The 26,533-nt window shown below is 38.7% G+C and overlaps 1 protein-coding gene across 1 annotated transcript in view; it reads right to left on the bottom strand.

The window, feature by feature from the left end:
• Nucleotides 1-26,533, bottom strand: part of LOC104160108 (protein crumbs homolog 1-like) — a 75,681-nt gene that overhangs the window by 33,448 nt on the left and 15,700 nt on the right. Inside the window, 3 exon segments of the mRNA XM_009698166.1 lie at nucleotides 197-362; nucleotides 755-1,305; nucleotides 4,841-5,794. Of these exon segments, the coding sequence (XP_009696468.1) occupies nucleotides 197-362; nucleotides 755-1,305; nucleotides 4,841-5,794 (1,671 nt within the window).

Here is a 26,533-nt window from a genome sequence, read left to right as displayed (position 1 = left end):
TGGTTAAAAATTTCTGGGTTTGATAGGGCAGATTCTTCCTGTTAACGTTACCATTGACAAAGTTATTATTTTGATACAGAAGTAACATTTGAATGAACTTTAAAGGCAGTGAATATTCAGCTTTAAGGAAATGCTGATGAAAATTTCTATTGTTTCTAACCTCCAAAGATGATAGAAATAACTGAAATGTACCTACATTCAAATCCTTGGTGCACCAGCTGGCATTGTGCTTCATGAGGACAGGGCCCAAGCTCACACCACTTCACTTCCTCGCATGCCTTTCCTGCCGTGTTAGGGGGGCACGTGCAAGTGAAATCATCCCAGATTGAATAGCACACGCCACCGTTGTGGCAAGGGCTGGACTATGGGGAAAGAAAAGAGACAGCCTACATATGAATAAAAGCTGGTGGACTCCTGACTGTAAGGATGAGGGACTGTTTGGCAAAAAGGAGAATTCTGTTTGTTTTTAATGGAAAGTGGTAAAGACCAGTACTATGACAGCAAAGCATGTTCAACAGTTGGTGAAAAACAGTATTTAAACGTTAAAATATTTTAATTCTTCCCTATGCAAATATATTTTGCTGCTGATATTCATTATATGTAGAGTAACTCAACAAAATCTGCTCTTTCTAGCATTTTTACATATTTTCCTAAGATGTCATTATCATCAAATAACGTATAGGAATGTTCAAAAAATTAAAGTAAATTTCCCATTATAAACATGTGAAAATGCTCTGAAAAATGTCATTCTTACCTTGCAAAGGTTGTCACCAGTGCAGCCTCGGGTGATGTTGATCAGAGTTCGGTTGATAAGATAGTTCAGTGGATTGGTGATGGGGAAGAATTCCAGCGGCTGGTTATTCACTCTTACATCTTGGATGCAACCTTTGAAATACCTGCCATTTCTGTCAGTTTCTTCGTTATCTGGTAGGCCTCCAATGTAAAGAATATCCTTACTTTGGATGGTTAGTACTGGAGTAGAAATAAAGCCTAGGTATTGAGAGGACTGGAACAATTCGATCTTATTTGGTTCTATTTTTAATGTCATTAAGTAAAAGTTTCCATCGTCCATGGAATGTTTCCCTAATAGCTTCATGGAATTTAGAGCTAACATCATGAGTTTCCCACCTTCCAAGTAGACTCTTACATAGAGGTAAGTGCTGTTTCTCAAAGCCAGTAACAAGCCAGAAGGTTTGCGTGTTCGGACAAACATTGATATGTTCAAATTTTCATTGCGAGTGGCATCAATAGAAAAAGCAGCATAGCCTGAGGAGTCGTCAGATCCAAACCGACCTGGAATATACTCTTAAGATTAGAGATATAGGAAAGGATTAAAAAAAAGAGAGAGAGAGAGAAGAAGGAAGAAAGATAAAATAGTTAGCGCTAAATGACAAGGGAACTAATGCAATGATCAAATAGCTACTTTTGGCAATATTTACGTATGGTAGTAAGATGTGCTGGTATTTATGGATGAATAAAGACCTGATCCAGCTGTAAATAGTTTCTATTTCAAAATTCCTGTTGGGTTCCATGGCTGTAGCATTAAGCCCCTGTACAAGAGCAGATGTTATATTATTGGGTGTATTTTTCCCCTTTATCATGCTCTGTGTAAAGCTGTGTTTTCAAATGGTTAAACAAGGACCAATTGTCTCCGTTTCCTGGACTGGTCCTCAGAAAGATAATTTTGAAAACAACCTAGCTGCTTTGATCCTCTGATAACCATGGAAACTAATGTAATTCTGGAACTTTGTGATATTTTTTGCACTGATTGCAATTGTAGAAATGGCCGAAAGCTGCTCAGCAAACCCCTCTTGTGTAAACCCTCCAAATAGGGCACCTATTTGGTGCTGCATGGGCTCCCCAGTTCTCCGACAGCCTTTCTGTTGCTGGGGTTCAACACGTGCTCAAATACATCAAGTTGTATCCAGTTGTGAATCCTGCGCAGTCTATGAGTGCCCATAACGCTATGGTCTCACAGGGGAAAAATGATCCTGGATCGAGTAAGTCTCTTTCTTTTTTGGGGGCTTATCAATTAAAACGATTAAACCAAAACCATCTGTCTCTCCCTTACTCTTTATTTTCAGTAATGATTTTCAGACTTGTAAGGATACAAAATATGTAGCCCAAACCGTACTTTATTCTGATGAATCATCTCGTTAAAGCACAACAAAGTGTTTCTATTTTTACACTTTAAGTTTCGTGATCTTGTCCTCAATATTATAGACTTCCTGCCTAAACACTTTCAAGACCTATTTTTAATATATCAAATTCATAGAAAGAATAAACCAAGCTTGTTTTAAATGCCTACACAGCTTAAGAGTCAGTCCTCTTTTGTGCAGTAAAAATCCTAGAGTAAGACCTCATAGGCCAAGTTTCTGCCTGCAGCAGTGCTTTTTTTTTATGACTAATTAAAAACCCTAATGAAAATAGGGGACTGACTGTGAAGCCCAGACAGATCCTTAATAACCACACTATACTACTATATGGGACAGTAATATTATTTAGCAACAGTAACAAATCCCTTACTTGTTCCTAAACAGACAATTTCATAAATAAATTAAATTTGAAATATATTAATTCTGTGAATAAGATTACCTATATATCTACATCTGCTTGTTAAAACTCTGGTATGTAGAAATAAATATTTTTTGAAATGGGTGTTTTGAGGCATTAAATCTCTTTAAGTTATATCTTCACTCTAAGGCGGCACTAGAGACTGAGGCATTTTTTCATGAGGGTAAAAAGAAAATTTCTGCTGGAATGAGGACTACACATTTGCAGTATTAGAAGGAAGCATTAACCTTCAAAAAGGTATTTCATGTTTACAATTACTTTGTTACATTTCTCTCTATTTATAAATATGCATATATATCTCTCTCTCATCAATCTGATCTTCTGTTTGATGAGATGGCTACCATCACCTTGGTCAATATTAACCTCCTGGGTCGCAACATCTGGATGTTGATCAAAATGAGTCAACATCTGTTTGTTATTTTGTATATGTAGAGAAAATATTGCCTCTTGTCAATTAAATACTTGGCAGCAACTTTTCTTCAAAAAGACACTAGCATTTCTTATGTTATCCTTTACCATGAGTCTCCCCCACCCTCCCTTTTAAGAAACCTGCCACAGTCTTTTAAATATGGCATATATCTAGAACCTATGTATCAAAATGGCATAGCGCCATGATTTGCAAAGAATATTGTGGTCAGCGGGGGGAAAAAAAAAAAGCATACTTTCTAATCATTCTCAACAGTTCTAATGCCAGTATAAGCCTCTCCTGGCCCTGACTGGTTTTAATTTTGCTGCATATAAGGAGGCAAACATATTTACCAGATGTTGTCCTATACTCCAAAGTTGCTTTCCAAATCTTTGGATAAATTACAGCTAGACTTCAAAGAAGTCTGTTACAATTACCTCTCAGACTTTGTCATTTTGCAATAAAACCAAAAAGAAAAACTATTGAAAAGTATTGATAACTATTAAGTATAGCATACAAAATGCAACAGTATTTAAACATTTTAAAATGTATTTCAAGGTACAGCTTTCTGCAGCAATGCATTCAATAAGCCCCTGGGGCCAGTCGTTCAGCTGATGTAAATCAATGTAGCTTCACTGGCGGCAGTGCAGCCACGCCAGTTTACACCAGTTTAGGATCTGTCTGTTCCAATTTGACTATGGCTCTGCTATTGCACTTCATTTTTTCCAGTCCACTTGGCAAATAAATATACATAAATATATGCATGTATGTATACGTGTATATATGTATGTATTTCTTCCTCCCTAAACATTGCTGTGATTGACCATGTGTGGATGGTTAGTAAGTAATTGGACAGAGAGGGAAGCATGAGCAAGGGCGCTGCATGGAAGGCTCAATCCTGAACAATTTTCTTAAACAACACTGTTTGTTTGAAATCCCTACAACTTTTGCTGAGGAACGATTGCAGAGTTCACCCCAAAATGTTCCTGAGGGCTGTTGTATTTCCAGCTCCAGAGGGTTTGACACACCAGATGCGGTACAGCAGGGAGCTGGGCAGGGACCTCCTGTCGTCCTTCCCCTTTGCCTCAGCCTGCACTTGGAAAGATCATTTGTAGCAGGGAAAGTGCTACGGGCGTCTGCAGCTTTTGTGTTCGTGCTCATCACTGCCAAAGAGGCTGTTGCTGAGATGTGCTCTTTTTGTTCGCTGAGACACGGACACGTTTCCCTCTGGTCACCAAGCAGCTCTCTGGTAACGGCCGCCTTCGTTAGCGATTGTCCAGAGCGGCCTTGGGACCAGCTGAGAGATGAATGGGCCCTGTTTCCAGTCTCTGAAGCTCTGCCTTCTCCTTGGGCTAATCAGATTAAGCTAACAGTATAATCTCATTCATTTTTTAAAATTGGAATCTGTCTTTTTTTAATTTGCAGTACTTTTGCTTGCCTTTCATTGCCTTATATAAGTTTCTTTATAAAAGCCTAGAGAGCTTGAGGATAAAATTTTCAAAGAATGCTTTGAAAGTAAGACTTAAACTCCAAGTGACTTGGTTGCTTTCTAAATTTTACTTGGGGTGCATAACCTCCAGTGAACTACAGTTTTCCAGAGTTTATGGTGTGCTAACAGCACTAAGAAGGTTTTAAAACTGGATGAGTGGAATCCACCGCTTTAGCCTGACTTTTTTTTGTCAGGCTTAAAAGCAGCCTTCTTGGGAAAGTAACTAGAAAATAACGAAGGCGTGCTACTACTAACCTGTTGCACTCTCTTAGCAGTTGACATTAAGCTCCAGAGATTCTAAGGGTCATGCCGTTTCATCAGCAGGTAAACAGGATTGTTTGTGATCGTGAATGCCAGCAGCATTCCCTTACCCGTTGCGCAGCTTGGCCCTGTGTACGGCCGGTAGCAATCGCAGTGGTAGCTCAGCCACAGATTGGTACAGCGTCCCCTGTTCTGACAAGGGTGGGTTTCACACCAGTCCTTTTTAGTACATCCTGTCCTGACATTTAAAGATGATTCAGGCGATACGTTCTCTGGAGTAATAACATTCAAGTCTATTTCAATGTCCTGAAGACAGCCTACAAATGAAGGTGCAGAATGTATGTTATAGATGTTAAGTAGAGAGTTGCCGCTAATGTTCCCCACCGGTAAGCCGCCCAAAAACGTGCTCTGAAATGCAAGCATCATGTGATTGTTATCTATCATAGCAGTCGTTTTATTGAGACACGATTCTACACAAGAGCTGTCAAGCAAATTAAGAGTAACAGTTCTTGCCAAGGTTACTTCCACTGAATGCCATTCTCCATCGCTGACATTGTGTGCAATATGTAAAAGAGCCTGTGGCTGGTTATTGACTTGCACGGATAAGTGTAAGTAGCCGTTCAGTAACTCCAGCTTCGCAAATGTATTTTTCTCCCCTCGATAAAACAGAAAAGCTGTATGTTGCACAGTTTGAAACCTCAGGTTTATACTATAGAAAAATTCTTTTTTAGGGGTCAGGGGGTTCTTCAACAAAAGGAAGCTGTTTCCTTGAAAAGAAAATGTGGTTATGGTTTCACAGTGTATTCCAGTATACCCAGGTGAACATATGCAGCTGAAGCCATGTTGGCCATTTTTTAAATGTGGGATACATATTCCATTGTTTTGGCATTGCTGATCAGTACAGCCATGGAGAACTTCTGTACAGTTCCAGCCACCATAATAAATCCCTCCTTTGTCTGCAGGTGGGCAATGGCAAGTGTAATTCCCAGGAAAATTCTCACAGATTCCACCATTTTGGCAAGGGTTCGTGTAACATTCATTGATGTCTTCATCACAGTGAGTACCTGAAGAATAAACAAAGAATTAGACATTCTGGATTGGATAACTGGAGCGCAAAATGACATATTTAGTAACCTGTGTTTTATTAAATTATCTTTAATTAGAGGGGAATGTCTTGATAAATGGATGATTGACTCACAATCTAAAATATATTAAATATTAAAATACCATTCACATGCCATGGTTTTCTTGTGCAAAGTGTTATACAAACGCCTTAGTGATAATCACATTTTGGAGAAAAGAACCAAACAAATTCACAGTTTTGATATGGAAACTGTGATGAAATTGAGATAAACATCACCTCCACAAAATACACAATCGAGTAGTTGTTTCCCACCTATTCTGTGGCAGAAACCTAGAATGCTTTAAGAGGAACTGAATTATTTATCACATATTAAAAGCAAGAATTGTTGCTTAATTCATATTCAAAATACAGTATGTTAATGAACTGGAGTATAGTCTGCTGGTCTTTCCTTCTCTTTCACATTCATCCAAACCATAGAATTACTGACTGGTATTCCTGGTTCCATATGGAACCTCTTGGAGCAAGAATCTTCAAGTGAGAGACACAGGACTTATAAGTACTATATCATAGAGTGGGACAGACTGACAAGCAGGTGAGCATCCCTGCAAAATGTATGTACAGTGAGCTGGCTAGCGGAAGAAGGAAATTCACAGAGTAAGCAGGGAGATGCACAGCGTGATAACTGGAAATCCAAAGAAGAGCTTCAACCTACGTCCTAGCAGCAGTCTGGGCAAGACGCAGTGAGATGCACCTCGTCCACAGTGAGTGGGCAGTTGCCACATTTCAGGCTTAGGTGCATACTGCAGTTATTCACAAACGAACAACGGATCTCAATTCTTCCAAAACCAAGGCAGCAGTGACTTCTGGTCTGTTGGCCATGGTCTCATACTGTGAGGAGAGTTCACTTGGGATCTGAGAGAAGCTGTTGGAGGGGTTCGAACCTGTATGTCCCAGCAGAATATTCCTGGTACCGCGTATCTACAATGGAACTTTCTTTACCCCTCCTACATACAAACTATGAAGCAAGAAAAGATGAAAGGAATATTTTCTCAAATGTCTCAGAGCTTGGTGATGAGAGCACTTCCATAGAAGATGGGCAATACAGACTCATATTGCCTCTTCTTCTATATAATCCTTGGCTTCTGGCACATTGGGTAAAAGGAGAGCCCCTCAACTCAACTTCATTGTAATTTGATAGATGTGACTTAAGTATGTCTACTGGATGAGACTTTACAAAGAAAAACAAATCTGTTCCTCTTGTAAAACTAATCTCTTTATCACCCTACCCTGTTGTTCATCTATAAATGGTAATTATAGTAACTTCTCCCTTGAGCAATCAAGTGACCGGTATGTATGCAATGGATCGGGGAAAAATCTGTTTCTCATCTCCCTTGGAAGCAGTCAAAACATCCAAATGCTTTTTTGAAAACTCATGCGAAGTGCAACTCCTAATATTTCCATTTCCCTTCATAGGTATTCAAGAGAAAAATGAGAAATGCTTTGCAGTTAGTTTTCAAATTACTATCGTCAGCACAAAGTAGTTAATAGACATAATTATGCCTGTCCCCACAGCAAAACTTGTGCCTGTAAATTAGATAAAGAGGTATGCTGAGACACAGAGTTGCAGCTAGGTACCAGGCACCACACCTAGCTATACATACAAATTCATGTCAAGCTTTATTTTTACAGCCAAACACAGCCACTTTTCACAGAAAATTACCGAGCAGCATTCAGCCACAATGAATTGCTTCAAATAGCAGTAGATAAATGTAGTTTCTCAGGCTAATTCCTTGCCTGTCCGCTTTATTCAATCAATCACAGTTGTAACTAGACCCATCTCGGAGAGTGGGAAGTTACAGGAGAGCCAGAAGGGAACTGAGAACTGGCTGAGATTTGTTTGAAAGATCAGCCAGAGTGAAGTGGTCAGAGCATGTATATAAAAGGTGCTCTCTGCAGTGATCCTCCTCACTCATCAGTCTTCAATTATAGCATATAGTTTCCACTTGAAGCTTCAGATTATCAAACACAGCTAGTGCTATCTCCCTGGTCTGGCAGTGGGGTTTTACAGCAGCAGCCTCTCTCTGTTTTCTAGCCAGGCTCATATTTATTTCAATGTGAGATATCTATGTATGCCTTAATGTGTAGTGGCATCTGGCAGAAATATGACTCACTGGGACTGACTTTCTCAAAATGAAGTGCGCTTCCCAAACCGTTACTGATTGGGGGCCAGAACAATGTCTGCTTTGCCCAGTTTGTGGCAATTTTTCTGAGACTTGTCCTGCTTTTGCTATTCTAGTGTACGAAAAGTGAAGTTACTGTGAGCTGTTTCCTGTTTTGGTCAATGTTTTAGTGCATCTCCTGCCTGATCTTGCTCCCTTCCCTGCTTTGACATCAAGAACAATGTGTCCACAAGTCTTGTACACAACACAGTCTTAATGTGACAGCTGTAGAAATGCAGGTCTCTTTGGGTTTTTGTGTCAGAGACAAAAACTAGTGCAGCCTAGAAGCTGTAGGATCAGGGATGTACTTAGCCTTGCCATAGGGCTTCAGAGCGGTCAGAGCGTGCTTAAGGATTTATAGACTGGAAGCCCGTATAAAACCCTTCACAGAAAAAATCAGCATAGTGACTGGCTAGATACTCAGTTGCTGCATTTTCAGTAATGCGTGATGACTCTGTGTGTATTAGTTTATTATCCCACAGCACCTGCCAGGCATCAGCTCTGCCTTGTAGCTTGTGGTCTGAGTCACATCCTACAATAGTGACTTGTCTCTGGAAAGGATGAAGCAGATGGATAAATTGAACCCAACTTTACAATAATGTTTAGTGTCTGTCGTTCCCTACTTCATCAAATTAGATGCAGAATTAATGAAATTATTTCATGAGAATGCTAAACTTATTTGGAAATCATATATGTTTCTACCTTTAAATTTAGATAACACATTTGATAACCAAAGCATCAATGTCTAACAGAGAAATAAAATGAGTTTTATGAGGAGGTATACATGTTATTGTTAGTGTGTTCCTTGCCTATAGAAAATTAAAAACATCAGTTATTAAATGCAAAGTGACTATCATAGAGCCACTTAAATATTTGTAATTTCATAAGCATTTCAGTGTCTAAATATAGTGCTTATTTTTTAAGTAATGCTGTTAAGAATATATGACAAAATAATTAATTTGCAGGATTGTGTGTCTATACACATATACACATGTATACACTTACATCTATATGCCTACTGTTTTATAATAAGATTAGCACAAGCATAAATATAGGTCACAGCAAAAGACAAATAATAAGCCATTTTTTCATATCAAGAATAAATAAATCAGGTGTTCTTACAAGTGGTGTTGATATTGCTTGTTATCTGCCAATTGCTGTACAAGCAAAGATAAAAGCACTCTAGATAAAAGGATTAGTCAATATTTATAGAACTGTATAAGCAGTTCGGATAGCTCAGGTTGGAGAAGTTTAGCATGGAAAAAAAAAGTATTCTCAAAAGATGTAAGACATACCAAAAGCAAGTGCAAGGGGAATTATTATTTTCTTTTCAGTGGTTACATGCATTAGCTCAGCTAAACATATTTGTGTTTTTAAATTAAAAAAATAAAGTAAAATCATTCAGCATTTTCTCTTCTAAATATTTTACACACCTACCTAAAATTTCAGATAATGTGAATATTTTAATCATATTTTTATAGGTAATGAATACTTTTTCCTCCTGTGAAGTTTTATTCAAAACAGAGATGAAACAGCTCTATTGACCCAGTTTGATAACGCCACTCTCATCAGTCTCCTTTTTTCACTTACACATTATTACTACAGGGTAGCTCTTTTCTAACTGTTAACCTCTTAATTAAACTGTTTCAAATTTAGCAGCAAAAGTTTCCTGCAGAAGCAGGATGACAAAAGCAGTTAGTCAAGCATAATTCTGCTGAACACCACTAATTTTCTTTTTGATTAAACAATGATGAAAGTATTATCCAAGATACACTTTTGATACACAACTGTGGTTAGAAATCTGTTTACAGCCTTCTGCCTTTCCAGTTCCTTGACACTATATAGATATGAAGCAAGTACAAGCAAGCAGTCTGGGTAGATACTACACGGTCAATACAGTCTAAGCGCACATATAATTCCACAAAAAAGAAAGTATTTACCTGTAAACATTGTCAGTAAAATGATGTAAACCTGTATCCTAGTTGCAACCATCTTTTTCCCAAGGAAAAAGATCATTTAGCACTTAAGCAGTCCACAAAGTAAGTTTCTGTAAAATTCAAAACAGTTCTTAGTATAAAGGCTTCCTTTCCAGGATTAGCTTGCTCCACTTCTGTACCTGCTGATGTAGTCTGATGGTAATTTTTGCCCAAGCCAGATCAACAAGGCTTAAAGTAAGGCTCATTAAACTGCTTACGCAATAGATATGTATTCTACTTAAAGTCCTTTTCAGCGTGTTCTGTCCAAGTGTGCTCACACTAAACTTTGATTACGTTTCACAGAAGGGCATATTTTTAGGATCCAGTCAAAATTGATTTGTCACTTTTTGTTGTTTTACAAGGCATTGTTTTTTAAGACGATATTTCCTTTCATTTTCAAGAGGTTTGTTAAGCCAGATCAGCTCTTTCACGGTCACTGTCATTCAGAGAAACCGTACATCTCAATAAGCAGATAGAAAAGTTCTAAAATTTTATCTGGTTTCTTTATTTTATGAAGTATTTTTGTTCCATTGGCTCTCATTATACTACTTCCTGGAAGTTTATATCTGTAGATTTTTGAGTGTGCTAAAGACAGGAAAAAATTAATTTACTAAAACATTTTCTTTCTTCAGCTCTTGAACAAGACATTTTGATTTGGACCTAGTTTAATGAGAAGAAAACAGAGTTCAGGAGATTGAGCTACTTATTTCTGTGATAATTTAAGCAGCAGACTTTATTTTTTTTCTTTTCATTATACCTTATTTACATGATGAATTGCTTAAAATATTGCTAGAGCAATATATCTTTGTGTAATTAGTGAAATAATTACAAAGCAAGAGAGTCTTTCCCTGGGTTGGTATTTGTACAATCCAACCGGCATATGGCAAACTGTGGATTCAGATCTTTATTTCTGCAGTTTCCTATTGTAAAACTTCAACAATGGCTCCTGAAGTCTCTCTTAGCCTGTCCTCAGGAAAATGTTGATTTTCAGCAAACGTGTTTTTCAATTCCTTCTTCTCCCTCGACTCGTTTGTTCATTAATTAGGAAATTCCTGACCTTATACCAAATTTGTTTCTAGGTTCACCAAAAGGCTCGTACACAGGGTACAATTTTGGATTCACTTAATCTACAGTTCACAATTGCTTTTGAGGTAATGCTCAGAAAACTGCTTCTCCTTCCAGCCTCTGATACAGGCATTGAATGCATGATTTTTCCTATAATAAATTCAAATACCATGGGGTAAGAATGTCATCCACTCTTTGAAAGGTAAGCAAGGAACCTTTAAATAAAATAAAGTTCATGTTGATAAGTTAGTATGCATGTACTTTATTAGCAGTGCTTATCAAATGTCTCATGCTACAGCTTGAAGTTTAAGACGCGTTTTTATTTTGAAAGTAACAAGAAAAAGTTGGAGGTTCTCGGTAATTGTCAGTCCTTTTGCAATATGGCCCTGATAAATGTTCTAAGGTAATATTATGAACACACACGCTGTCAACAAGTTGGGATAGGCATACACTATTACAGTTCTGTGAAAACACGGAGTCGCTGACACTCTGAGACAGAGAAACTTCATACCAGGATATTTAGCAAACTGCCTGAAGCCATGTCAGATCTGCTAGTGGGTGTTTTGAACAAACCTGTCAAGAACAAGTGGGTTAGAGAAGGTAGTAGTTACTCTAATTACAGCAACGGTTTGATATTGTCTTTAGTAACATTTTCATATACAAACCAAGAAGAAAAATCTACGTGAAACCACCACAAAGTGGATATAGAACTTGGGTAATGCTGCCTGGGAAGTAATTGTCAGAGGCTCCCTGCGAAGCTGGGAGGCTCTGTTGATTATGGTTTGGGATTGTCCTGGGTTTGCTCTGGTCGGTGTTTTCATAAAAAGTATGGATGATGGTACAGAAAGTTTGCTTATTAAGTTGTCTGATAAAATAGGGTTAAGTGCAACTTTTGCATGTTAGAGATAAAATTACCTTTGTAAGTGAACATAAGAAATTGAAGAAACGGTCTGAAAAATATTGGATTCAATTCTGGAAGGACTCATTCAGTCTCTATAATCTCAGGCCAGAATAACCAGCAATCAGGCAAACAAGTGTTCCAGTTTACAAAGCCTTGGTCATGCCTTACTGGGAATACTGAGTCTCCTTTTAGTTCTGCACGGCAAGGAAGATTTGGATCAACAAGGAAGAATTCAGAGGACAGCAACGAGAATAATCACAGGACTAGAAAATACGGCTTGTGAGGAGTGACTAAAAAAGTAGGGCTGTTCAGTCAAAAGACAAGCAGAGGAAAAGGGACACAGTAACAGTCTTTCAGTACAAAAAAAGAGACCACACTGTTCCCTGAGACCATAGTAAACAAGCGAAGAAGTCACGGGTTTGACCTGCATCAAGGAAAAGCCAAGTCACACTTTAGGAAAATATTTCTCTTGATAATAAGACAACAAAGCCCTGGCATAAAATACTCGCCGGGAGCCATAAGGACTGTTTTGGATCCTTAAAAATAGGTTAGAGAAAAAAGTGCAGTGTGACACGAGTCAGTTGATCCTATCTTAGACACATAGATAGCCCAAATGATAGCTGCATATCTGTCCCTTCCAATTCTATTTTTTTCCATGTTTCTATGACTTCCTTGCATAAAAAAATTCCCAGCAAGTGAGCTGTAGGTGTGTCAAACTATACATGCATATATATGCACCTACACACATGTAAGTATAAAACGCAAGTAGGAGTAAACCTTGGAGAAACTTAAATTGTAGCGTACCCTTTGGAATATGCTTTATGGAAGATGAAGACAAAGAATGTGCAATAACGCTTCCTCCACCTATATTTTACAGTTTTGGAAATGTCTGTTACAAAAATCCTTCTTCAGGGCAGAAATAACTTTTTTTCAAGGGACTCATTAATGGTCAGGCCAGCAGAAAGGTCTGGCAGAGCATATATTCTTCAGGGCTCCAGGTCGTAGCAGACAATCATGAAAATTCTAACTTTGCCACATCTGTGCTGATAATTGCAAAGAGATAATTACTCTGTGCTGGAAGGAGGAAACGCACATTCATGAGTGAGTAAGCGCAAGGAAATAAATTGACCATCTCTGTGTCATTGTAATTAAAACTCATGCTTCTGGGCATAAATTAGTTGTCATGGAGGTCAGGAAGGAGGTTCTACTCCTATGTACATCAGTGTACAGCAAGTGAGGGGTATTTAAATGGATTTTTTTTCCTCTATTTTTCTTCAGTAAAGAACTGGTTTATACTGGATATTGAACTTAACGTGACCAGTGATCTGATCTAGTATGGCAATTTTTGATGCTGTCTTAGCGGGACAAGCTCATGTAAAATGAAGAACAGAATACAGGGCAGAGCTGGAGCATATGGAAAACTGGATACTTTAAAATAGTAGGATAATAAGCATTTGCTAACATTGGGCTAATTTGCACATTTGCTTTCACAGAGAGCTCTAATTTTGTAAAGTCGTAAGACCTTGCTAGTTACTCCTTTATTGCAGACAAACTCACTATTCTGCTAGTTTTCCTGTTGCCATTTGAAATGTACACATAAAGTTAATACTGGCTAGGAAAAAAAATTAAAATAGAAATAGAGTTGAGTGACTTGGCTTAATCATTAAATATGTCACTCTAGCTGAGGGATATGGAATTCATAACGTGCCACATTCAGAATGGCATGCTGTAACTCAATCTTTTTAAATGTTGCTGGCCTGAAGCTTCATAGACTAGTTTGAATTTTCAGTAAAAATGGATTTTTTTAAAGTAGTAAAAACCCTCAATCCCTTAATCTCTTCAATCATTAAACATTTTCTGCGAGCAGAAGTACTTGGAAATGTTTTTCCACTTCTTTCACATGTTTTGTCACACCTAAAATAGTTTTCATTAAAAAAAAAAAAAAAAGAAAAGAAAAGAAATCATGTATGTGCTGTAGGTGATTAGTTGTTTAGTGAGATCTGGTGTGTTTATTTTATTTTATAAATATTGAAAACAGCTGACTGAGTTAAGCATTGGCTTCAGCTTCCGGGTAGACCAGCCAGCCCTTTCCACGAGCCTGCCCTGCAGAGCCCAAGCGCTCCTCAGGCAACGTCCGCGGTGTGAGCGGCACAGCCAGAGGTCAGAGACATCCAGCTGCTGAATGGCAAGGGGCCGTGCCTTAGAAGGGCGGCATGGCAAAACTGTTGCTTGTAGCCTACACCTTCGTCCCATATTTCGATTAACACAGCCAGCCATGTGGATCCAATTGTGGGATTAGGGTCTGAATCTGGAGTAAAGAAAAACTTGAAGAAATATGTCCCTGTGTGGCACTCATTTTCCTTCCATTTCCCTGCTTCTAGAGTCAGCTTTATATATAGGTAAAAGAGGCAGCTGCTGTTGCATTTGACTGATGGAGGTAAGAAAGAAAATCAAACGTTGGCAGCCCAATTTTCCCAGGCAGCATCCTCCTTGAGTGGGTTTTCTGGCTGCACGAACCTGTCTGTAGCTATGGCCGTGTCGTTGATATGAGCTAGGAAGGGTCGATGAGAGGAGGGAAAGCACAATTACAGGGTGTTACAGATTAAAGTGGAGAAAGGTGACTTATGAAGGATACCATTAAGAAAGAAGAGAAAAATAGCAGGTAAGATTTTGGAGACTAAACAGATGAAAAAGTAGAGGAAAGTGTTAATGAGAAAAAGGAAATGGAAATACAGGAATCAGTGGTACCCCCAAAGATAACTTGTGTTGGCATTTGAGACAGCATTCTTGTTAGATGTACAGGCATTTATGGGATAGTAAGGGGAGCGAGTGTGTATGACCATTAATCTATATAGGAAATGTGAGGGATGCTTAGAAAGACTGCAGATCAGAGATAAGATCTACACAGAGGTCTGAGCTAAAATCAAGAGTGGAAAAAAGAGACTACAGGAGCAATGCCAAAGTCAAAAACTGAAAAAAAATTTAGAGAAAAACAGTCATAGATTTCTTTATAATTTAATAGTCATGTACACTGGAGCAGAGAATTCAATTCACAAAATGTAGAGGCTTAAGATAGAATCATAGAAAATTTAGATTGAAAGGGAGCTTCAAAGGTTATCTGGTCCAGTGCTCCACTCAAAGGGTCAGGACATCATCCAGAGAAGAAATTGGAATAGTGGGTTTCAGAGAATTTGATTAGTTTATACTGATTATGGACCAGATATTTGGAAGCCAAAGAAAGATATTTGGTGTTCTGCTTCCAGTATGTTTTTTTGTGCATTCTTTAAGTTGTAAAAAGAGTATATATAATTTAGGAATTTTTCATGTTTTACCTTTTAGAAAACTGTGGTTAGGCTGTCAAATTCAAAGCATTAATGATCTGATTTGCATTTTTTGTAGATTTATGAGCTTGTACATACAGATGATGTGTGTGCATTTGAACTGAAGTATATCCAGAGGGATCTTAAAACAACCAATACCTTTGAGTTGTTTAATTAGATCATACAAGGTCATGTTTCATTGACTTGAAAATCTGTTTGGAGCATATGATTCACTTTGGAATTGGAAAACAAATTAATTTTCAGTCCTGCAAACACTTAAGGGCTTTAAAAGAGTGCTTGCTGCTGATGAACACATCCATTGAGAAATGTATGCTGTGTCTAGTCTCCCCTAAAAGGGATTTTCTACCTTGTCTCTTGTTGGCTCCTTCCTGTTTGTTTTAACTGAGGCAGGCAAGCGCAGCCGCTGTGCTGTCTAGTGCGAAACGGCTTCTGCCCTGGAAACGGTGCTTTGAAAAATTTCAGTCATTTGCAAGATTTTCTCATTTTGTTAAAACCAGTGTGAATCTCCACAACATACAAAAGTGACTGTATTTGCATAACTTCATTGTCAGTCCATATTGAAACAAACGGAAAAAGTCAGTAGGCTGGAAAATCATAGTTTTAATAGGGCCTATAGAGCTTAACTGAGACTGGAGACCTGAGGATAGAAAAATATAAAATATGAATGTGCGAACATACATAACATGTTTATGCTGTGTGTATTCTGAGCTGTGCATAGCATAGCTGTATAAATAGTGTTAATATAACCTGTATTTACACTGTGTATAATTACACTTCTCTATTCCTACAGTATATATTCCTACATAATTTATTATCACTTTAAATACAGAAAAACAAGTCTTTTACCCTGACCCATCCACTTCTACAATTTTTTTGTAAGGCCATTACCCTACCTGATGTATATTTTCTTTCTTGTGTAAATAGCTGTTACCTGCTATAGAGTAGATGTAGATACAAAAAACCTTAGACTTTGGACCGCGATCTTTCAGTCCAGTTTGGTATCAATGGAAACGGAGGAGATCACATCTCTTCTCATGTCAGCAGTGGTGTTCATTTCTCTCATTCCCTGCAATGTTTGTTCTTTTGCAGTGTGAAAACTTATCTAAACAATGGCTTTGTTTATCCAAGGTTTCATATGCTTAATGTATCTTGAAGCTGGAAAGCGTGAGATACAAACTAGCTTCACTTTTGCTAGGTCACATAACAATCCCAATGGCAATGGGACAGCATGGACTTCAGCTGAGATTGTGTGTGCTTGCCATGGTCTGCTGGCTGTCTTATTGGGAGATTTTCTGGGTCATACTATGGGTATGTGATTTAGCTAGATTAAATCTATTTTTTGTATGTCTTTAAGTGCTACAGTTAACTTCTGTAGCTGTGCAGACATGTTCGAAGTACAGCATTTAAATAGTTTTCTTTATTTGTTACTATAGGTAGTGATTTACCATGATGTTCTGGCCCCACAAACAGGCCTAGTAACAGATTCTGAACCATTTTTGTTAAGAAAATATAGTGCCCATAGGACAAGACTACAGCAGTAATTGTATTGATCATTATGATTCTTTGTAATAGTGTCGTGTTGTTGACACAACCAGACTCGAAGAATTACAGCAGTGGGAGAGCAATCTGAATCAGATCCATCAACTCTATTTCTAGCAGTTAATTATCAGCATAAATTAGCTGTCTATACTAGGCTTTTTTTCCTCTCTCTGAGACCATTTATTGAAAGTGCAAAGGTCGTTGTCAGCCAGGGAAAAAGCATGCTTTCTTTAATCCAGTTCTCCCCACACAATCAGCAGAAGTCATTTTCTAAGTTAATTTGAGTATTTTTTTAAAAGGGATCAGCACCCAGGTAATCAGTAAAAGGCTAGCTTAACTTCTTTGAAATTCTCCTTGTACCTGAAAAAAATCAGTCCATGTACGGAAACAGAAGCAGGTTGTGCCCCACCATAGCCACCTCAGAGTTTATTTGAAACAGTGCAAATGAGCAGACATAAAAATACTAGGCTTTATCACTTGTTCCTCCTATTAGCAAACATCCAATAATTAAGAGCTAGATGCCACAGGGAACAATCCATGCAAGAGCTTTTATGTAGTATATCACATAAAATTAATTTTGGTCCTCACTTTACCAGCTTATTTTTATTACTCAGTGTCCAAACATACTCTTTATGTCCTTGAGAAGACCTTAGACCTGGGACTCATCAGTAATAATTAATTGCCAGCAAACTGTAAAACTCCTGAGTCGAATCCAACAAAAGCATTAAAGTGATATTTTAATTTATTAACAATTAAAATTGGAATTGTATATATGCGTACATATGTGTATATAAAATTGGGAAGAGTTCTTTATACACCAGAGAGCTGTGCTGCCATTCAGAGGGACCTCAACAGGCTGGAGAAATAGGCAATCTTCAGGAACCTCATGAAGTTCTGCAAAGAGATTTGCAAAGCCCTGCACTTGAGCATAAATAACCCCATCCACCAGTCCATGCTGGGGGCCAGCTGACTGGAAAGCAGCTTTGCCATGTGGGTGAACAAGTTGGACATGAGCCAGCAGCGTGCCATTGCAGCAAAGAGGGCCAACAGCCTCCTGGGCTGTATTAGGAAGCGCGTTGCCAGCAGGTCAAGGGAGGTGACTCTTCACCTCTACTCAACACTGCTGAGACCACATCAAGTCCAGGTCTGGGCTCCTCAGGTACGAGAAAGAAGTAGATGTAATGGAGCAGGTCCAGTGAAGCGCCATGAAGATGATTAAGGCATTGGAAAATCTGTCATGAGGAGTGGCTAAGAGAGCTGGGGTTTCTCAGATGTTGAAATGAAAATAAATTTTAAAGGCAGGAGATAGCATTTCAAAGAAAAAAAAACACATTTAAACTTCTCCCCGATTCACCTGTTCCTTCCCCTTGAAGAACTATACATTGCCTGATCGTGCTTTCATGCATGCAATTCTTCTTAAGACCTGATCACATAAGTGTGAAGCTCAGCTGTTTAGATATCCTGCTTTTAAATGTAAAATACTGTATGTTGTTAAATAATCCTTTATAACAGGTACTGGTGGGAAATCTGAGACATACTTGTACTGTAAAAGTCAGGAATATTTGGATTCTTTACTTTATTCCCCCTGTATATAGGCTTGGCAGCGTTAACTCAAGAAGGTTTAGAAGATTATGTGTACATGACAGCTCTGAGGATTTCCATCATTGTGATTTTCTTTCCAACTCTTTTTTTCTTTTTTGAAGAGCATAATGACCTATGACAACTAAGCTTTATTCTCTGTGGAGTCTGACATTGCTTCTGTTTAATGGATCAGACAGTTTGTGATGCATCACTACAAGACACTTTCTTCCTCACGTCAACCTAGGGTACCTCTTCAATATTTCCCATCTGTGCTGACCTGTGTGATCAAGAGGTCATGTCCTGAAGTCAAACCCAGAATTAAAACACTCACTTCTACCACGGGCCAGACTATTAATGTAACCCATTTAATTTATATCAAGTTGGAACTTGACATTCAATTTCTCAGTCCAGAAGCAATTATTTTTGAAGGAACATGCCAACAATATTGCTTGGCTTAGAATAGCAAAAGTTCAAAAGGGTAAAAAACATTTCACACCATAAATAAAGAATTGATTATACTTGAAAACAAAGTTTGTAATTACTAGTGACGTTTCTGAGCCTAGATGAGGTGCCTTTTATGCTTTAAAAACTGATGTCATTTATGCCACCAGCATTATGGGAACCTTATGTAGGAGCCTGAAATAGTCCTTTGCTGGTATTTTAGGGATCAAGATGAGAACATGAATATTTTGTGCAATGCTTGGGTCAAACACATATTTTTGTCAACCAAGGGTGCAATATTCATTGTGGGTGATTAGCCTTTAGCAGGACAGGAATTCCTCTGCCTCCTTTCCAATAGTTCCATCAGCAGCACCGCTGGCATAATCAGTAAAACCCAGTACTTTGGGATGGAAAATTATGTTATTCTTCTTGTGTGAAAGCCAAGCATCCAAGGTGCTACCAGATTTTAACTAGGAATAGCCCTGATCTGGGTCATCAAATTACTCTTTTTACTTAAAACCGTGGTGCTTGTTTTTTCGATAGCTTTTACAGTCCTGAGCACACTTTGCATGACCAGCGGAAGACCAATATCCCTGATCTCCATGTGGAAGATTCTGCTAATCAAACTGCGGAGTGCAAAAGCTAAAAATTGATGTTACGAATTTGGACTAACAAACAGTGTTTATCACAAAGTCTTTGAGAAATAACATCTTCCAGTTCTGGCTGTAGTGGCTGTATTGAAATATCAGCTAAAAGTAGATTTTGCTAATGTGCAGCAGATGCTACAGACAGACAGTATGTCCTGCTCCCTCTACTGGCTAACAGGTACAGGAGGAGCACAGAGAGCTTTGTTCTCTAAGACCTCTTAGATCTCTCAGAGCTTTGCTGGTACCAAAATGCTGAGCCTAGTTCAAAGAAATTGCATATTCTCACATATTAGGGCAGCTTATACTTTTTTTTTTGGGGGGGGGGAGGGGGGAGGATAGTAATACAGATAGCAGTTTACCAAGTAAAGCCCTTTACCAAGGGTGAACAAGAATGCCATCCCACTGCTGTGGTTTATTTGGGGATATTTATATGCAAGAAATGGTATTTCAAAGGCATGTAAAACTCTGTAAGCATGAAAACAGAGTAGCTAAGCTACATAAAAACCATAACCTCTACAAGAATGAAGTGATGAATGGCATTATACTATTTATATTTGATGCCATAGCAAGATAACAGCAGCTTGCATACTTTAATCTTAAATAAGTTTACTCATGCATCTTGACTTTTTATCTGAATATAGGCTAATATTGCTTTCATAACAAATATATACAGGTTTGGCATGCAAACATCACACATTTCCCACTGTTAGAAGCCATGCAATTAAAATAATTAATTAGTAATGAAGCCCCACATAAACTCTGCTTATTAAGCATATGCATGGCATGCTGCAAATCTTGCAGATAGGAAAGAAGACAAATCTTTCATTCTTACCACAAAAAAATCCAGCCAGAAGACTGTGCACTTCAAAATAGAAAAGATGAAAGTTGTGGACCTTTTTAATTAGCGATCAAAGAAAGGCTTTGTATAAGCAGAGCAATAAAGTACTCTGAAGCAGCTATTAGGTATGTGTTTACATATATATGTGTATATATATATGTGTGTATTAGTGCATATGTGTGTGAGTACACGCATTTATACATACATGCATATCGTTCAGAACTACTTGCCCATGTGCTATTTCTGACTGAACTCCTCCAGCTTCTCCAGTGTCACTCCTGAGCTCCTCCATTATGGGGGAAAAGAGAAATAATGACTCTTAAATGTTTGGTTGTATAATTTACTGTATTTCCAATAAACTGGATTTTAATGGGGTTCACAATGGTGAGATTAGTAAGGCTGTTTTCAAAATAATCTATTGAGTAAAACATTGAACTATTAAATTGGGTCATTTCATTTATTGCTTGGCTTTTGACCTTAAATATTCTTAAATTAGAATGTATTGAGGAAGTAAAATATATTGGTACCATAACACAGGTCTTCTCTTTACTGTCTACTTGTTAAGCACTTTCTCCAGATTTGTAAAAACTGTACAATGTGTAGATTTAGAGAAAGTTAATTTCTGTTTGAGGAAAAGTTGTGCATCTGCTTGACTCTGCAATTTGACCGTAATTTGACCAGAATGATGTAGGCTTATACAATACAATGCTATAAAGCATATGCTGTAAAGTAGCTCCTGAGGTGGACAATCAAATTCTTAAGAAGATGAGCAAAGTTCTGCTGTCAGTTTAGTATGTGCAATACCTTTGGTTTCCCCAGGGTTTGTCCACGATTATCACTTAGACCACACTTTAAACTCTACTTTCAATATTGGTTGTCTCTGCCATTGGATGTATGTGTATATGCAAGAAATGCCTCTCTTTAGGAAACATATAGGAGTATCTGTAACGCCAGGGTATGCTAGACACGTAGAACTAGCATCAGGCTGTACACCAGGAGACACAAGCAGTTTCAGTTTATATTAAGGAAATGAAGGTTACTGTTTTTTCAACAACAAAAAGAGTAGGGAAAAATAGGTCCTATGTTTGGTTCCAGGCTGCATTGCATGCTGCTGGGCTCGGGCAAAGCAAGCAAGAAATGAAAAGGCCAGAGAGACTGTTCAAGAGGGAAAGAGGGAACTGAATGGGTTCATAAGCTCAGCCAAGAGGTGGCAAAACTGGATTGTAGGAGACTATAAATATCTGAGGTATGCCAATTAAAAAGGCTAAGAAAGGTTTATTCACAGTATTAAGAAAGAAATAAAAAAGGTAAGTAGGCAGAGCCTGAAGAAGGCCCCAGAAGGAAAAGTCTTACTGGATATTTAGACTAGTTTTAAAAGTAGTCAATCATATGATGGAATGACCCACCAGGAATGAGTGTCATGAAAATAACAGGTGCTTGAAAAGCATTTTTCCTGCTGCCAATTATTACACATCTGCCTTCTTTTTTTCCTTTTTTTTTTTTCCTTTTTTTTTTAAAGCACTTTCTGCCCAGTACTGGACTTACAGATTCCTTAAATCTAAGGACATTATCTGCCTGTGTGTTGCAAGATCTGGGAGTTTATGGATTAAAAGCCATTCATCCCCTCCTCCTTGCCTTCAAGGAAAAAAGCTTTTCATGCTAAAAAGTGTTTATGTGCAACACTGTTTAACACAGAGAGATGTGCCAGATTCAAAATATCCACTGCTTGCAGGCTCTGTCAATCACGTCGGACTACATTATACAACTTAACATATCAGTGTAACTAGAGAAAATAGATCATAGTAATGATGGGTCAGCTGTCAAATTTTAAAGCACAAAACTCTACACATGTTCTGAAAATAATATTGGTAGATGCTTCTTAGTGTTTTAATTTCATATGTTTCTAACTCAAAAAAAACCCCAAAACATCTTGGCATTTGTGCATTCTTTTGGTGCTGAATAATGCAGACGTGATAGCTGCGATTTCTGCATTTCCAGTGCAACTTGCAACAAGGAGAGATATTTCTCATGGAATACATATTTCTCATGAAAAATTATACGTAGGTATATGAGAGCCCTAAATATAATTCTCAGAGCTGCAAACAAATTGTCAGGTCTGGGGGCTAATCCTGTAAAGCATTGTCATGAAAAGCTCAAGGTTTCCTTTCTTAATGATCATGGTTCAGCTTTTACAAAATTTTAACATAGATCGTCATTGCCAGTAAAAATACTCTTCTGTCAAAAGGTTCCCTTGTACAATAGCAATAATAGGGACAAGGTGAAGTTTTCAATAAAGCTGAATTTTATTTCATTAAAAGGAGTCCTCTGCATAGTTAGCACCCATGCTAGGTTCATATTTTGTACCTAGGACCTGAAACTATTTCAGTCTCTGCTTGGAGCACATTAAATCCTGTAACTGGATCTGACAATGATGTACAAATACATCCTCCGTGGGTTGTTGTGAGACTCCACTGTTCATAAAGTGATGTCATACCTTATGATCATATTGGACCTTAGTACTTTTTCTGTTTTTCTGAAGTGGGGATACTAATTACCTACTTCACAGTAACGATATATGACTGAATTTGCTTGTATTCATGAAATGTTCAGATTTTAGTGAGGCAAAACCCAAGCTGCAGAATATTGTGGTAAATACAGAAAGATTATCAGGTGGCACCAATATCACTTAGAGATACACGCTGCTGTTTTCTGAAGCGTCTCCCACTAAATCGGAATTCTTTAACGAGTGATAAACACTAAGTAACCGTTACAACTACAGTTGGTGAATTTAAACAATTGCTCTCACAGTCCGCTGCCATGCAGGGGGGGCAAATTAAGTCATGAGAAGATTAATTTTTGCAAAAAATGCTATTAGGCTTTCACAAAGTATCTCAAGATATAGGCTATTAAGGAAAGAGCTGTCATGAATAACACAAGTCAGTCTTAGCTGCTGTGGTGATTTATATGGCTGAAGAATGTGAAAATTACACTTTCTTGCACTAAATGGTATTTCTTACAGCCGTTGAAGAGGAGCACTACCTGCAGTAGAAATGACATAGAAATGTCCCATGAGTTCTGTAATGGAAACTGATAAAGGCATGACAAATTCATCAGTTCCTCCAGATACAGCCGAATTTCAGTGCTGCTGTCAATGGTCTGAGGTGTGCTTCCTTTGGATGGCCATTATGGTACAGAGCGTGCAAATTGTGAGTTCAACCTCGGCGTTCCTTCTGGGAGACCGTCCAGAGAAAGACTAATTAGACTGACCTAACGATGAGTTTGGTCTAGGAGCTAAGCATGTGAGAAATGATTCCCGCCTATTGCAGAGAAAGCAGTTTGATCAATAGTGAATAGAGAAGCACGAAACTAGTGAGCATGCTGCATTCTCGGAGTCTGAAACCATTTGCAAAGCTGTTTTCCCTGGAGTAGTCTACAGGCCAGGGGTAAAGGATACACTCTGTCATTCAAAAAGAATACCCTGACCAGTCCCAAAAATTAAGAAAAAAGAGAAGAAGGAAGAACTATGTGACAAAAGTAGAGGAAGAGAGGAAAACTGAGAAGGAACCAATTCTGATGACAATGTGAACATCTCCTTACCAGGATGCTACTGATTGGAGAAACGCTAAATAGTATTAGCAGATAGAATCATTAAAAGCCTGTCCAAATGTTCTTTCAAGATCAGAGGATTTAGTAGAGATGGAAAAAGGACTTTAAAGTGCTAATTGTCTTTTTCGTGTAGAGTTTTTACAGGCAGCAAGAGCCTGCCAGGACCCGCGGGCATCCTGTGTTGGTACAGCCCTTGCCTACACTGGTCTGGTAATGCTGGAGCTGAGACTGGCTGGGAGCAACGAGAGCGGCTCCTCCTCCTCCTCCTTCCCCCTGTGCTTTTGAACACAGGAATACATGGAGATCACAGCATCTGGAAGGGAGATAGGGCAGCACTGTGCGAATATCTCTGGGAACACAGTGACTTCTCTTCCATGCTCAGAAAACAGCAACACTTTTTCATGTTTTGCTGCACAACTGCCCAGCACCACAATGTTGATTTTGTAAGGGAACCTTTCACAACAGTCTAACAGTGTAAAAGGGATCCTGTACTGATTGTGAATCGAATTTAGGCAGAAAAGATGTATGTTTGCATCCCCACTACAGTCTCTCTGTGGTTCCAGAGTGGTAGTAAGCCTATATACATACATCAAGCCCGAATTTTGTTTCTCAGTGATTCACATGTGTAGTACTTGCATTTGGAATTTCTCTTTAAATCAGCTAACCTTGAATGGGTGCTTGATAGTAGCAGCATTTTTCTTCTTGAACCTTTGCTTGTACAGGAATAATAATTAGCTAACAGTTCCTCTAGACCTGTTAGTTTCAAACTTGAGCACCTGCCTTGCCTGCAGGAGAAGCCCAAGTCCCACTGAAAAGATGAGCAGTGCCCTTGAAACCTTCTTAATTTAAAAATTTTCTTTTCTGTCTGTATCTCCTCTTTTTTTATCCTCATTCTTTCCTTGAACAATCTTGTCTTCTAAGGTCTCAGAATGAAGAGAAAATAACCTTTTAAATTGTGATGATGGGTCATGAAATGAAGTGAATCAACCTGGTGTAATGGAGGAATGATTGACTACCATGGTGTGAACAGCTGAAGGACAGATGAAGAAATAAAGGAAAAAATAAAATTTGGAGTTTGGGGACAAGAGGAGAACTCTGCTATTCATCTGCTTGATTTCATTTTTGTAAGACTCACATTGCTTTATATATTTAAGAAAGATGGCAGTTCTGCAATCATTGTACTGGTGGTTAAGAAGGGGATTTAAAAAATAAGGAAACCAAAAAAAAGGTATGTATTTTAAGCTTCCCAAGTTAATGATAATGTGCCTACTATCCTACCCATTACTCACAAATATTTATGACTGTATAATACTGTCACAGGCCAGGGGAGAGGAGTATGGCTGGCTGAGACATAGTCTACCCTGTTGTCTGCTGAGTGGTCTGCCTATAGCAGCATCTAAAGATGTACAGGGAAACGTAAGCCTGATGCCCTGTGTGCGTCTGTGTTTCTTTTACCCTGGCTTAAGTGCAGAATGAGAGTCCAAATGATTCAGTTTTTAAGCACTGGTCCCATGTTCAAGTTCAGTATCTGGGTCGAGGTTTTCTTGAGTTAGTTGAGTGTTCAGTATTCTCCCATACTGGCCATTTATCTGCCTCATCTTCTGGCTCCAGGAGACAGTTTCCTTCCCCCATGCATATGCCAGCAATTCAATAGGCATACGACACCAGTCTGATCATATTTTCTCTTGCATCAGTCCAACAGACTGGGAAAAGGGCCAGGGAAATTAAAAAGGGAAAAACAGAAAACAAGACAAATAAACGAAAAGGCCAAAAACCATTTAGGAATTCATGATGCCACAGCAAGCAGCAGTGCTGGTGGCACAGCTGGCACAAAGCGGATAACAAGACACCAGAAGTGGTAAGGTCCTCGGCAGCCAGCGCTCGTCTGCAGGCAGCAGGCACCCTGCCTACAAACGGGTTAGTGGGCTCTGCTCCTCTCACACTTGTTCTGCTCAGCAAAACGGATGGTCCTCGTCCCTGCTAGCAGCACTGTCCCACCCACCTGCGGACCACGGGCAGCACAGCTTTCGAGGCACGGAGAGCAGGACCCGCCGGCCTTGTACACTCACCACTCCTTGGGCTCAGCTCAACACTGGAATGTGTCACTTGATAGACCTTGCAAGTTCAGAAGGTCTTTAGTTTTGACATGGTGTTAAGTTTATTACAACCTGGTGAAATGAGTCACGACCAAATCCATAGCTCTGCCTTCCTCCTTTCCCACATGTTTTCATGAGCAAAGTTTAACCTTTCAAGTAACAGTCTTCTTAAAAAATGTGCAGTGCTAGAGCAATACAATATATGTATGAAAGGACACAGTTCTAGGGTAACTATTGCCTTTAGCTAGCAGTAACAAATCCCAAGCCCTTTAAATGAAAGCCCAATCTATTAAAAGTACTGTTGTGCTGGAGGCCAGCAGACAGAGCTAATATAAAAAATCTAGGGCTTGCTACTGCAGAAGTACTGAGACCTCTTGAAATCTGAGTATCCCCAAACTCCTCGATTTAAAAGGGAGCGGGAGAAGTTTAACCCTTTGTAGAACCTGCACAGAAATTTTCTATCTTGGAT

The sequence above is a fragment of the Cariama cristata genome, unplaced genomic scaffold, assembly GCF_000690535.1.
Source record: "Cariama cristata isolate BGI_N322 unplaced genomic scaffold, ASM69053v1 scaffold9434, whole genome shotgun sequence".
Classification (NCBI taxonomy): Eukaryota; Metazoa; Chordata; class Aves; order Cariamiformes; family Cariamidae; genus Cariama; species Cariama cristata.
Note: the sequence above shows the minus strand (reverse complement) of the source record. Positions and strands in the feature narration are given on the sequence as shown.